This window comes from Salvelinus fontinalis, unplaced genomic scaffold (genome assembly GCF_029448725.1).
Source record: "Salvelinus fontinalis isolate EN_2023a unplaced genomic scaffold, ASM2944872v1 scaffold_0474, whole genome shotgun sequence".
NCBI classification, from domain to species: Eukaryota; Metazoa; Chordata; class Actinopteri; order Salmoniformes; family Salmonidae; genus Salvelinus; species Salvelinus fontinalis.
In genome coordinates, this window is record NW_026600683.1 from 138,404 (window position 1) to 150,193 (window position 11,790).

The 11,790-nt window shown below is 45.1% G+C and overlaps 1 protein-coding gene across 2 annotated transcripts; it reads left to right on the forward strand.

The window, feature by feature from the left end:
- Nucleotides 1-1,718: 1,718 nt before the first annotated feature.
- On the forward strand, nt 1,719-11,784 carry LOC129846191 (zinc finger protein 585A-like). 2 transcript variants are annotated; one of them, XM_055914167.1, is made up of 7 exons: nt 1,719-1,820; nt 3,361-3,563; nt 3,991-4,095; nt 5,900-5,995; nt 6,341-6,451; nt 7,553-7,685; nt 7,815-11,784. In XM_055914167.1, the coding sequence occupies exons 1-7, from the start codon at nt 1,799-1,801 to the stop codon at nt 10,499-10,501; spliced, it is 3,357 nt and encodes a 1,118-aa protein (XP_055770142.1). In that variant the 5' UTR covers nt 1,719-1,798; the 3' UTR covers nt 10,502-11,784. The 2 variants fall into 2 exon arrangements, with proteins under 2 accessions (XP_055770142.1, XP_055770141.1); XM_055914166.1 differs by lacking the exons at nt 1,719-1,820; nt 3,361-3,563; nt 3,991-4,095 and adding an exon at nt 4,133-4,566.
- The last annotated feature ends 6 nt before the right edge of the window (nt 11,785-11,790 follow it).

Sequence of the window (11,790 nt, forward strand, 5' to 3'; positions counted from 1 at the left end):
GGGGCAGGGTGGTGGACTCCTAGGGGCAGGGTGGTGGACTCCTAGGGGCAGGGTGGTGGACTCCTAGGGGCAGGGTGGTGGACACCTATGGGCAGGGTGGTGGACTCCTAGGGGCAGGGTGATGGACTCCTAAGGGCAGGGTGGTGGACTCTTAGGGGCAGGGTGGTGGACTCCTAGGGGCAGGGTGGTGGACTCCTAGGGGCAGGGTGGTGGACTCCTAGGGGCAGGGTGGTGGACACCTATGGGCAGGGTGGTGGACTCCTAGGGGCAGGTGATGGACTCCTAGGGGCAGGGTGGTGGACTCCTAGGGGCAGGGTGGTGGATTCATAGGTGCAGGGTGGTGGACCCCTAGGGGCAGGGTGGTGGACCCCTAGGGGCAGGGTGGTGGACCCCTAGGGGCAGGGTGGTGGACTCCTAGGGGCAGGGTGGTAGACTCCTAGGGGCAGGGTGGTGGACTCCTAGGGGCAGGGTGGTGGACCCCTAGAGGCAGAGTGGTGAACCCCTAGGAGCAGGACGGGGCGACCCTGCTATATTGTGTGCAAGTAAAAATAGCTCTACAGTCTATTAGGCCTATGAGATGAATTATATGGAGGATGTGCTGCTCCCGAGTGGCGTAGAGGTCTAAGGCACTGCATCTCAGTGCAAGAGGTGTCACTACAGTCCCTGGTTCGAATCCAGGCTGTATCACATCCGGCCGGGATTGGGAGTCCCATAGGGTGGTGCACAATTGGCCCAGTGTCGTCTGGTTTTGGCCGTGGTAGGCCGTCATTGTAAATAAGAATATGTTCTTAATGGCTTGTCTAGTTAAATAAAGGTCAAATATATATTTGGCATCTTACATTCAAACAATGAATCCTGATCTAGGATAACTTTTTAAAACATGAAATTATTTGGCTTGCTCTAAAATTATTATTTTTAATAATTTTTTAAAACTTTGGTTTCCAAACCTTTTCCTTGGGAATAAAAAAAAAAAGTTGGGAAGGAAATTGTGTTGGGAGTGAGTTGAGTTATTGACTAAACTGGTGGGGGTCGGGCGTGCAGCCAGCTCGGGCTGTCTGGCTGAAATTTGATATAGAGGATGTCTCTATAAAGACAATCAAGTCTTTGTGCTTTTTTTTTTTTTTTTTTAAGAGTTAATTTGTTAGGCTTTTGGTTAAAGGTGCAACACAATATAGATTTTTGAATGACCTTTGATCTACTTCAGTCGTATCAATCACTTATCCATATGTAATAATCTCTTACCTAGCTTGATGACTGTGGGCATTATTGCTTACTTCTTGTTGTTCTAAATAGAGATGACTAGAAGGGTCATGGGTCATATTGGATTGTGTAGAAAGGCAGGAAGTGAGCTTTAGATCCAAACAATCTGGAGCAGGAACCCCAGACCCCCCGCCAGGTTATGCCCCCTCCCCACTTCTAAAACCAAAGTTGCACCCCTGTCTTAATTGTTACCCAGAAATTATTTGATATTGAGATAAAAACGGCTGCATTGGACCCTTAAACACAATCTCTTTCTCTGAGAAATTGTATTGGTGTAAAATAATAAAATTTTCAATATTTCTTTGAGCATGCAATATAGCTCAGTATTTGTATTATTTATTTGATACAGTATTTTGTGATCATCTTTATCAAGGGTGCCAATAATTATGGACGTGGTGGTATATTAATCGTTTGACACTTTTGTACTATTGCATGTGGGACTTTTATTTTGAAATTCCCCCAAAATCCGTGACCCGGATTTGACCTGTTAGTGCTACTGGCAAGAACACGTAACGTTAGCTAGCTAACAAAGCTCGAAATGCAACATCTCAAGGAAAAAGGTAACTAGTAGCTAGCTAGTAGTTTGCTATCGTTGCAGTGTGGTAGCGTCCGCAGAGAAATGTTCCTAAGATTGTTCTCTCTTTGGCCTCTGTCTCATAGCTAACTAACTAGCTAAAGTGAGTTGTTTAAGTTGCGATCAAGTGATAGCTAGGCTAGCGAGCTATATAAACTAGCCTATTATGAATTCGGCAAAAAAACATTTATCTTGTCATTTGTCGTGGTAGCCTCACGTTATGTCAAGAACAGTATTTGTATTAGGGATCCCCATTAGCTCGTGTCTAGGCAGCAGCTACTCTTCTTGGGGTCCAAACACACCAAAGCACCCACATTACATATAAAACAGTGAACTATATTCGTATGTGAACTATGGGACTCCCAATTACGGCCGGAGGTGATACAGTCTGGAATTGAACCAGGGTATGTAGTGACACCTCAAGTTCTGAGATGCAGTGCCTTAGAACGCTGCGCCACTCGAGAGCCATCTCCAGATCCTTCTCTTAATTGCCTATAACTTTTTTTTTTTGTGTGCCTATAATCGTGGTCAATCTACGTTGAGAGCAGCCGTTTCTATGGTAATTTAAAGGGAAAGGCTCAGAAATACACAATGAAAACAGGAACAGATTGTCTTTGTGGAGGGTGGATATTGATATTCAGTCTGTTAGCTTCATGGCTTCCGACATGAGTGCTACGGGTCGGTATTAATTTAGGCAGGTTACCTTAGCTTTTTTGGGGAACAGGGACTATGGTGGTCTGCTTGAAACATGTAGGTATTACAGAGTCGGTCAGGGAGAGGTTGAAAATGTCAATGAAGACACTTGCCAGTTGGTCCGCACATACTCTGAGTACACGTCCTGGTAATGTCTGGCCCTGCGTCCTTGTGAATGTTGAGCTGTTTAAAGGTCTTACTCACATCGGCTACGAAGAGCGTGATCACACAGTCGTCCGGAACAGCTGGTGCTCTCATGCATGCTTCAGTGTTGCTTGCCTCGAAGCGAGCATAAAAGGCATTTTGCCCATCTGGTAGGCACTGGGCAGCTCGCGCCTGGGTTTCCCTTTGTAGTCCATAATAGTTTGCAAGCCTGCCAGATCCGATGAGCGTCAGAGCCATTGTCAACTTCATAACAAACACTGTGAGGAAGCTGTGAGTGGAAAAACGAGATCTGTGAGCCCTTTCCAAAAGCCATGGAATATGTTTGACTGAAATGCATAATTTGAGACTTGCCAACATTCATGCAGACTCCTACATACACTGATAACAGTCTGCACTCCAACATATAGACCTCAGGGATAACTAGCAACATGGTATCATTTGGAAATGACTAACCTTATTTCTGTACGCTCAGGTTGACTTCCCCAGGGAATGTCCCACAAACAATGTCTCCTTTTCTGAATGTGTGCCTGTAGGTCCCTTTCTTCCCCCAGCGTCTCTGCGTCTTTTGGTTCCTCCACTGCGGCTGGTGTCTGTAGCTCTATGGCAGGTTGACTTCCCCAGGGAATGTCCCACAAACAATGTCTCCTTTTCTGAATGTGTGCCTGTAGGTCCCTTTCTTCCCGCAGCGTCTCTGCGTCTTTTGGTTCCTCCACTGCGGCTGGTGTCTGCAGCTCTATGGCAGGTTGTTCAGCGGAGAGACGTCGTGGACTACGGCTCGGTGGAGGAGTTTGTCATCGCTGTGTTGGACGTAGTCCCGGATCTGATGAGTTACAGAGAGAAAGTCCAACTCATCATGGGCCTGAGAGCACAGGTGAGAGATGGGGCTGATGGGTGGAGATCGTGGGCCTGAGAGCACAGGTGAGAGATGGGGCTGATGGGTAAAGGAGAGCCTCGGGAGAACCCCTTGTTTCAACACGGGGGGTGAGATCACTTCATTAGATGCATGTAGTTGTCTGGTTATAATCTGGGTAAATCTATATGAAGTAATTAGCTTGAGAACTAGGCTATACCGTATTGCATTGCTATAGAAATTGATATTGGCCCATGAAAAAGTATTCTCCCAATGGCACAGTTTTCATATTTTCTGAAACATGATGCATCTACCGCCGTGCTTAAAATGTCTCCATGGGAACAAGGCTAAGCTGCAGTCAATACACTGGTTTTGTTTGCTGGCTCACGCACCAGTATAATTTGATGGAATTCTTTAAAAAAAATAATCTAACTTTTACTCCCATCAGCTGGTTCTGAAGTTGTTGCACTCAGAACACCTAGCTGACTCTGACACCATCCAGTCACACCTGAATAGAATGAAGACCTGCAGCATCACTCATAGGGACAACCAGGTGAGTGTCACTCAGAACACCTAGCTGACTCTGACACCATCCAGTCACACCTGAATAGAATGAAGACCTGCAGCATCACTCATAGGGACAACCAGGTGAGTGTCACTCAGAACACCTAGCTGACTCTGACACCATCCAGTCACACCTGAATAGAATGAAGACCTGCAGCATCACTCATAGGGACAACCAGGTGAGTGTCACTCAGAACACCTAGCTGACTCTGACACCATCCAATCACACCTGAGTAGAATGAAGACCTGCAGCATCACTCATAGGGACAACCAGGTGAGTGTCACTCAGAACACCTAGCTGACTCTGACACCATCCAGTCACACCTGAATAGAATGAAGACCTGCAGCATCACTCATAGGGACAACCAGGTGAGTGTCAGAACACCTAGCTGACTCTGACACCGTCCAGTCACACCTGAATAGAATGAAGACCTGCAGCATCACTCATAGGGACAACCAGGTGAGTGCCACTCAGTGACATTGTAACTCTGCTGGTATTATTTGTAGTGGTTGATACCAAACCATAGCGACAGAAACACGGCTCACTTTTGTATCTGTGTCATAATGGCTTCTGGGACAGCACGGCCGGCGCCATTGAGGGCTGTCTCCATTTTAAAGAAGTCAATTTTCTTCTTAGTGTAAAGCTAATATTGGTGATGTACCACCCCCTGCAGTGCTGGAGTCCGGAACCAAATCTAGAGTGTCATTCATTTATTGTGGCCACAAGATGACGGTCATATAACATAAAGACATTTGAAAACAATAGCACTCTATATGAAAAAGAAGACTTCGCTCTGATCATTGGCTGATCATTCCCAATCCATAGGAATCCCCACCCAGTTGACTACTTAAAAATTGTGGAAGCCCTTAATGTCATTATTCATGCTAAAATAGGTTATATCCATCCAGAGCCTTCATTCTATGGTTTTCAAATCATTACAGCTGTCTCAACCCCTCGGGGAAAAAGGGTTTTGCGATAACTAGTTATGTAACGGGGAAATAGGTGGGTAAACGCTGATCCCTGTTAGTAAGGTTCACGGGTAGTAAGGTAACGCTCCCTACACTTTCAATGCATTTTCCCACAAAAGTTGGACAAACGCTCACGGCAAGATAAGGTACATCAATGGTATTCACACAGCTTGCGATTGTGCCACGTGCTCTGGTTAACCAGGCAAGGTGTTATAGATGCTGGCTCTTTTCATTTATTCACTGTGCTATCCGTACTTCCTGTTATTCACTGTGCTATCCGTACTTCCTGTTATTCACTCTGCTATCCATACTTCCAGTTGTTCACTGTACTATCCATACTTCCTGTTGTTCACTGTGCTATCCATACTTCCTGTTGTTCACTGTGCTATCCATACTTCCTGTTATTCACTCTGCTATCCATACTTCCTGTTATTCACTCTGCTATCCATACTTCCTGTTATTCACTCTGCTATCCATACTTCCTGTTATTCACTCTGCTATCCATACTTCCTGTTATTCACTCTGCTATCCATACTTCCTGTTATTCACTGTGCTATCCATACTTCCTGTTATTCACTGTGCTATCCATACTTCCTGTTATTCACTCTGCTATCCATACTTCGTGTTATTCACTGTGCTATCCATACTTCCTGTTATTCACTCTGCTATCCATACTTCCTGTTATTCACTCTGCTATCCATACTTCCTGTTATTCACTCTGCTATCCATACTTCCTGTTGTTCACTGTGCTATCCATACTTCCTGTTATTCACTGTGCTATCCATACTTCCTGTTATTCACTGTGCTATCCATACTTCCTGTAGATTTGTGATCCTGAGGTGGAGGCATCAGAATCCAACTTCCTGAAGCTGATTAAAACGCTGCTGGAAGACCCAGTTGAGAGAGAACACTTCTTTCAGGTCAGTGACTAAGTAGCTGATTCTGTTGATGATGATGAGGAGGATAATAACTCCAAGGTGTTGAATGCTTTGACAAGGTAGTGTTAAATGCTTAGATTCAAAAAGCACTGTCCTATTCTCTACTTCCTGTCAGTCACTGTCCTATTCTCTACTTCCTGTCAGTCACTGTGCTATTCTCTACTTCCTGTCAGTCACTGTGCTATTCTTTACTTCCTGTCAGTCACTGTCCTATTGTCTACATCCTGTCAGTCACTGTCCTATTGTCTACTTCCTGTCAGTCACTGTCCTATTCTCTACTTCCTGTCAGTCACTGTCCTATTCTCTACTTGTTTGGTTGTTTCTCAGAACGTTTTTCCAGAGGAATTCGGCCCAAAGTATCACTCTGCACTGCAGACTCTGGTGTGGGAGTTCCTCTCCAGACTGGAGAATCTGCTTCCAACACCGACCCTTCAACAGGTACCACCATAACGTCTTACTACCTTCATCAGCGTCGGACTGAGGATAGCCTTCATACATCAGGGTTATACCAAACGGGGACTTTACATAAATGCAAAAAATATTAATTAATTGGATGAATAGATGCATAAAAGGTATATTTTATTCTATACCATTTGTGCGTTTTATACCATTCATGCATATTGTCAGCGTCCTGGAAAAACACGGTTTCTTTTCAGATGCATAAATGTGGTATACTTCAGCAGCCACACTTTAAATATTGTACAACTTAATTTTGCCTTGTAGTTATTCTTTGGAACACTACTCGTCTTACACCGTTTAAGCTAGAAATGCCATTCAAAACTTTAAAACGTGCAGACTGGTCTGGAATAGTGTGCTTAAATACACATTTTTTAAACCATTTATACTTTTAAAACTATTAAATGTTTTTTCCTCCTAAAAAAAAAAACGTAATCCACTAATGGAATTTCTTCAACATTCTAAAGCTTCCGTTGTTGAATACTCCCACGACTTCTAACATTCTATTCACGGTAAACATTGTCACTTTTGATGCAAATCAGCGACTTTGAACACTTTCCCAACAACTTAGACAAAAACCTAGAGCATACAACATCTTAAGGCTGTTTTATACTTGGCCTAACGACGTGTTTGTAGACAATTACAACTCGACAGGTATCGTTGGTCAAAACGACATTTCATTTTATACTCAGGTGGAACGTCTGTAGACCGGAGCTGCGACTGTCGGTTTCCATGTTCATGTTGCAGACAGAAAGCTGAACTTTGACCCTGTTTCAGCGTCCGTTGTCATGGTTACCAGAAACGAGAGCGCACACGTTCTAAAAAATCTTAAGTAGAATGCCCTGCTTTTATTTCGTCACATTATTTAGATCTTGTTGTAATTTATCTTCCTGTAATGATGAATACAAATTAGCTAAAGTTAAGACGTTGTCAGCTATGCTCTGGTCATTATTTTAACTGGCTAGGCAGCTAGCTAACAAGCTAGAAACAAACCAAACATTGTTTAGGAAGTTGCTTTTAGCGAGGTTATGATATTATAGAACTGGATCTGTTGTCATTGTCCAGCCATTCTCTTTTCCTCAGACTGCATCGTGGTTTCTCCCTGACCCCTCTGTCCTGGAGGAGTGTGGGCAGTCTGTGCGTCACCCTCAACCTTTGAGGACCCTCCTCCAGTACCACACCAACCTTTCTCCAGTCCCACATGTTGAGGCCAATGGTAGGAGAAGAAGACTTTTTGAAAAATGAAGGAGTGATCATTTTAATGTTTTTTTTTGTACGGTTTTTGACATTCATGTTTTGATATTGCCTTTTCTTCTTCTCTTGTCCTCGGTTCTGTCATCTGGAGACAACCACATCCTGTCTCCATCTCCCCGAGAGTCATTCACTGACCAAGCTGACCCAGAGATCCAATCAGAACCCTTACAGACATTTATGACCATTCAAAGCCCTGCATCATATTACTTTGAGTCAGAAACACCTTCGCTGGATTACAGGGAGAGTCAACAAGGGATGAATTTAGACCGCACAGCAAATGTCGACATTCTGCCTTTGAATGAAGAGGTAGAGTGTGTAAACAAGGAAACTCTTGACAAAGAGAGTGAAATGGATAAAGTTTTTCTTCACCTTCGTGCTGACAGTGGGCCGAAAATCCAACCAGGAGCTCACCGTTTCGAAAAGGAAGTGCAGGACATTTCTAATGTGTCTACGTCCTGTCGGCTCCTTAAGCCCACGGTGCTGCTGCACAGACTTGACATTACTGATATGCTGTCACCTGTGTCAGAGGACTTTCCAACGCCGAGCAGAGAGAGGCTTCAGATTGACAATGTGGAAACCCAAGGACAGAGAGAAGGACGGGTCATATCACAAAAGAGCGAGAGGAATGTCGACGTAGAGCCCTCAGATAGCCAGCCTCAATATCCTCTGGTCCCTGGCCCATGCCATACTAAGGGGCAGCCTAAAAGAAGCATGCGTGTCAAAATATGCTCCTTGTGTGGGAAAACTTTCAGGGAAGCAAAGGATTTGACAGCACACATAACATCTCACACTGAGCAGAGGCCTTACCAGTACACCCTGTGTAGACGAGACGTTGAACACCATGAGGACTTACAGAAACATCGTCAGAATGTGTGTGAGGTGGCAATTCAACCAGAAGAGGATAACACGTCTGCGACATCTACGGAGGATTGCACAGAGATATCCCAGCCCCACGACACTTTACCCCAGAGAAGGCACATGAAAATCCAACATGGTAAACCAAGACAGTCTTCCAAAGTCACCAAATGCTCCCTGTGTGACAAGACCTTCAGTAAGGCATCACACATGGGGAAGCACATGAGATACACACATGGGAAGCTCCTGTGCCTCAACTGTGGGGATGTTTTTGAGAACTCCACTTTGAAGAAACATAAAAAAGTGTGTTCGAAGACAAAGAAACGTCTCTCTTGCTCTCTGTGCGGGGACACCTTTGATCTCTCTGAGCCAAACGAGCGTGAGGACGGGAACCCACAGCAACTTCCGAGGAGGGCTCTTCCAGAGGCCAGCGCTCTTTTAGCGGCAGTAGAAAATGCAACAGAGATACCTCAGCTCTCAAACACAACACCCCAAAACCCAACCACCTCCAATGCTCTGCCCTTTCAGCTAGCTAATCATTACAGAAAATGCCTTTTATGTAAAGAAGCTTTTGATAATGGAGAAGACCTGAGAAGACATCTGAGATTTCAACATGGTGTACTTCCTTACCTGTGCTTCAAATGTGGGGAGAGTTTCCAAAGCACATCTGATCGGGAGAAACACTCGGACGAGTGTTCCGGTCAAAACATTCCAGATTCCAGAAAGTGTCCCGGGTGCAGGACAAGGACTTCTCAATATAGACAGCAGCAGCAGGAAATGACAAGTCAGGAAGTGAACCTTAAAAGACAGCAGACAGCCTGGCCACTACATACAGGGGAAAAGGAGATGGAGATCCCACAGTCCAGCAGCACAGACGTTGACTTCTCAAATGACTCTCGGCAACACCAGATAAACCAATCAGTCAATCAATCAAACTTATTGGTAAGGTGCTTTTTCGATCAGCGAACTGCTCTCGCAGTAAGTCGGTCTGGACCCCGAAGAGCCAACCAGTGTGATGAGAGGAACATTCAGACACAGCAAGACTTTAATGAGGAAGTCAATCCAAGCCAAACACTAAGGGAGGTTGACCCAGCAGGTGGAGGCACATCTCCGCCTTCAAGGGGGAACGGGATAGAGACTCCCCACAGTACTGAATCCCACAACCCAACAACCTGCCACGCTTCCCCCACTCTGCCCCCCGGTGTGAATTTAGATTCTAGAACATGTCACGTGTGCTCTAAGAGTTTTCGTAGGAAACAATCCCTGATTTTGCATCTGAGACGTCACGGTGAGGGGGCCATTAAGTGTCCCATATGTTCAAGGTGCTTTGGTCGTAACAGGGATTTAAAGTTTCACCTAGCCAACAAATCAGGTTGTGGGCCACTGCGCCGTAATCTTACCACTGTAATCGTTCCCACAAAAGACACGTCGGTCTTCACTTGCCCCGAATGTCTGCAACAGTTCACAAGCGAAAAGAAACTGAAATCCCACATGGTATGTCACACAGGAGATGGCTTCTCCTGTAGCTTTTGTGGCAAAATGTTTGCCGGACATAATCAATTAAAGTTTCATATTCGTTGTCATAGTTACAGGCCTTATCTGTGTGATACGTGTGGCAAGGATTTCCCATCTCAGAGTGCGTTGGAATCCCACGAGCGCGTGCACACAGACGAGCGGGCGTACTCTTGCACAGATTGCGGGAAAAGCTTTAAGCGGAAGGGAACCCTGACGCAACATCGACTGATTCATACGGGAGAGCGGCCGTTTGCCTGCACTCTTTGTCGAGTACGCTTTACCACCAATAAGCATCTGAAACTGCACATGATGTGTCACACGGGGGAGAGGCCTTTTAAATGTCCGCTTTGTGGGAAGGGCTTTAGACAGAAAGGCGATTTGAGGCAACATCAACCTTTGTGTTCCTAGTTGCCTTGGCGCTCAAGAGTTAAGATAAAAGAGTTCTTATGTTCTTATTGTGTCTGGCAGTATTCAGACGTAATGTACTTCCGTCACACCCTGCGTTCATAACATCTGGTACATTTGTGAATAGCAGCAATCCGACTGTGAAAAATCCACTTGAACGCCTCTCCAACTGGTAATTACTTGTGGGGAAACTCGTCTGTCATCTCTGAGCTTCCGACTTCTGCCACATGCTGAACTCTGACGTCACATACAAAAGGACATGACCTTTGATAACAGCATTTTTAGCAGTTAAATGCAACAACAAAACATTATTTATAAAAATAAAATAAAAAATCGATTCGTTTTTTGAAAACAAGTTGTTAGTGAGCAGGTTGCTGTTCATGGTTGACACAGCTTTGCCATCAGCCAATCAGCGTTTTCTAAATTGGTTCAAAGCTTGTGAATGCACTCAACTCGTTGCGCACAGTTTCCCGTTTGTCATGAAGGCAGCATAAAGCCCGCGGGAAGTGCCGCAGGTGCATTCCAAGACGGTTTGGAATGGAGACTTCAACTTACGATTTTGACGAGGTTATCAATTAGCCTATTAGACCAATGTCAATAGGGATGTTTCCAAATGCAATAGATCTTATTCCGCCCGTCGCATAAATAAGGCCTATTAAGTACAACAGGAATGGTTTAATTTCTTTGTCTTGCACAATTGTCCATGGCTGTCTTATTGCAACGATCCATAACTTTCTGAGAGGAGATCATTATTGTCGGGTATCTGATTCGAGGAATCACTGAAGACTGAAATGCTGATAAAATGCTGTTGGAACAGACCTCTCAGTGGGCAGATGTTCCATTGGGTTCATTGTTTAGGAGGATGATGCCCTGCCCTGTTGTAACAGACCTCTCAGTGGGCAGATGTTCCATTGTGTTCATTGTTTAGGAGGATGATGATGCTCTGCCCTGTTGGAACAGACCTCTCAGTGGGCAGATGTTCCACTGGGTTCATTGTTTAGGAGGAGGAGGATGCCCTGCCCTGTTGTAACAGACCTCTCAGTGGGCAGATGTTCCACTGGGTTCATTGTTTAGGAGGATGATGCCCTGCCCTGTTGTAACAGATCTCTCAGTGGGCAGATGTTCCATTGGGTTCATTGTTTAGGAGGATGATGCCCTGTTGTAACGGACCTCTCAGTGGGCAGATGTTCCACTGGGTTCATTGGTTAGGAGGAGGAGGATGCACTGCCCTGTTGTAACAGACCTCTCAGTGGGCAGATGTTCCACTGGGTTCATTGTTTAGGATGATGATG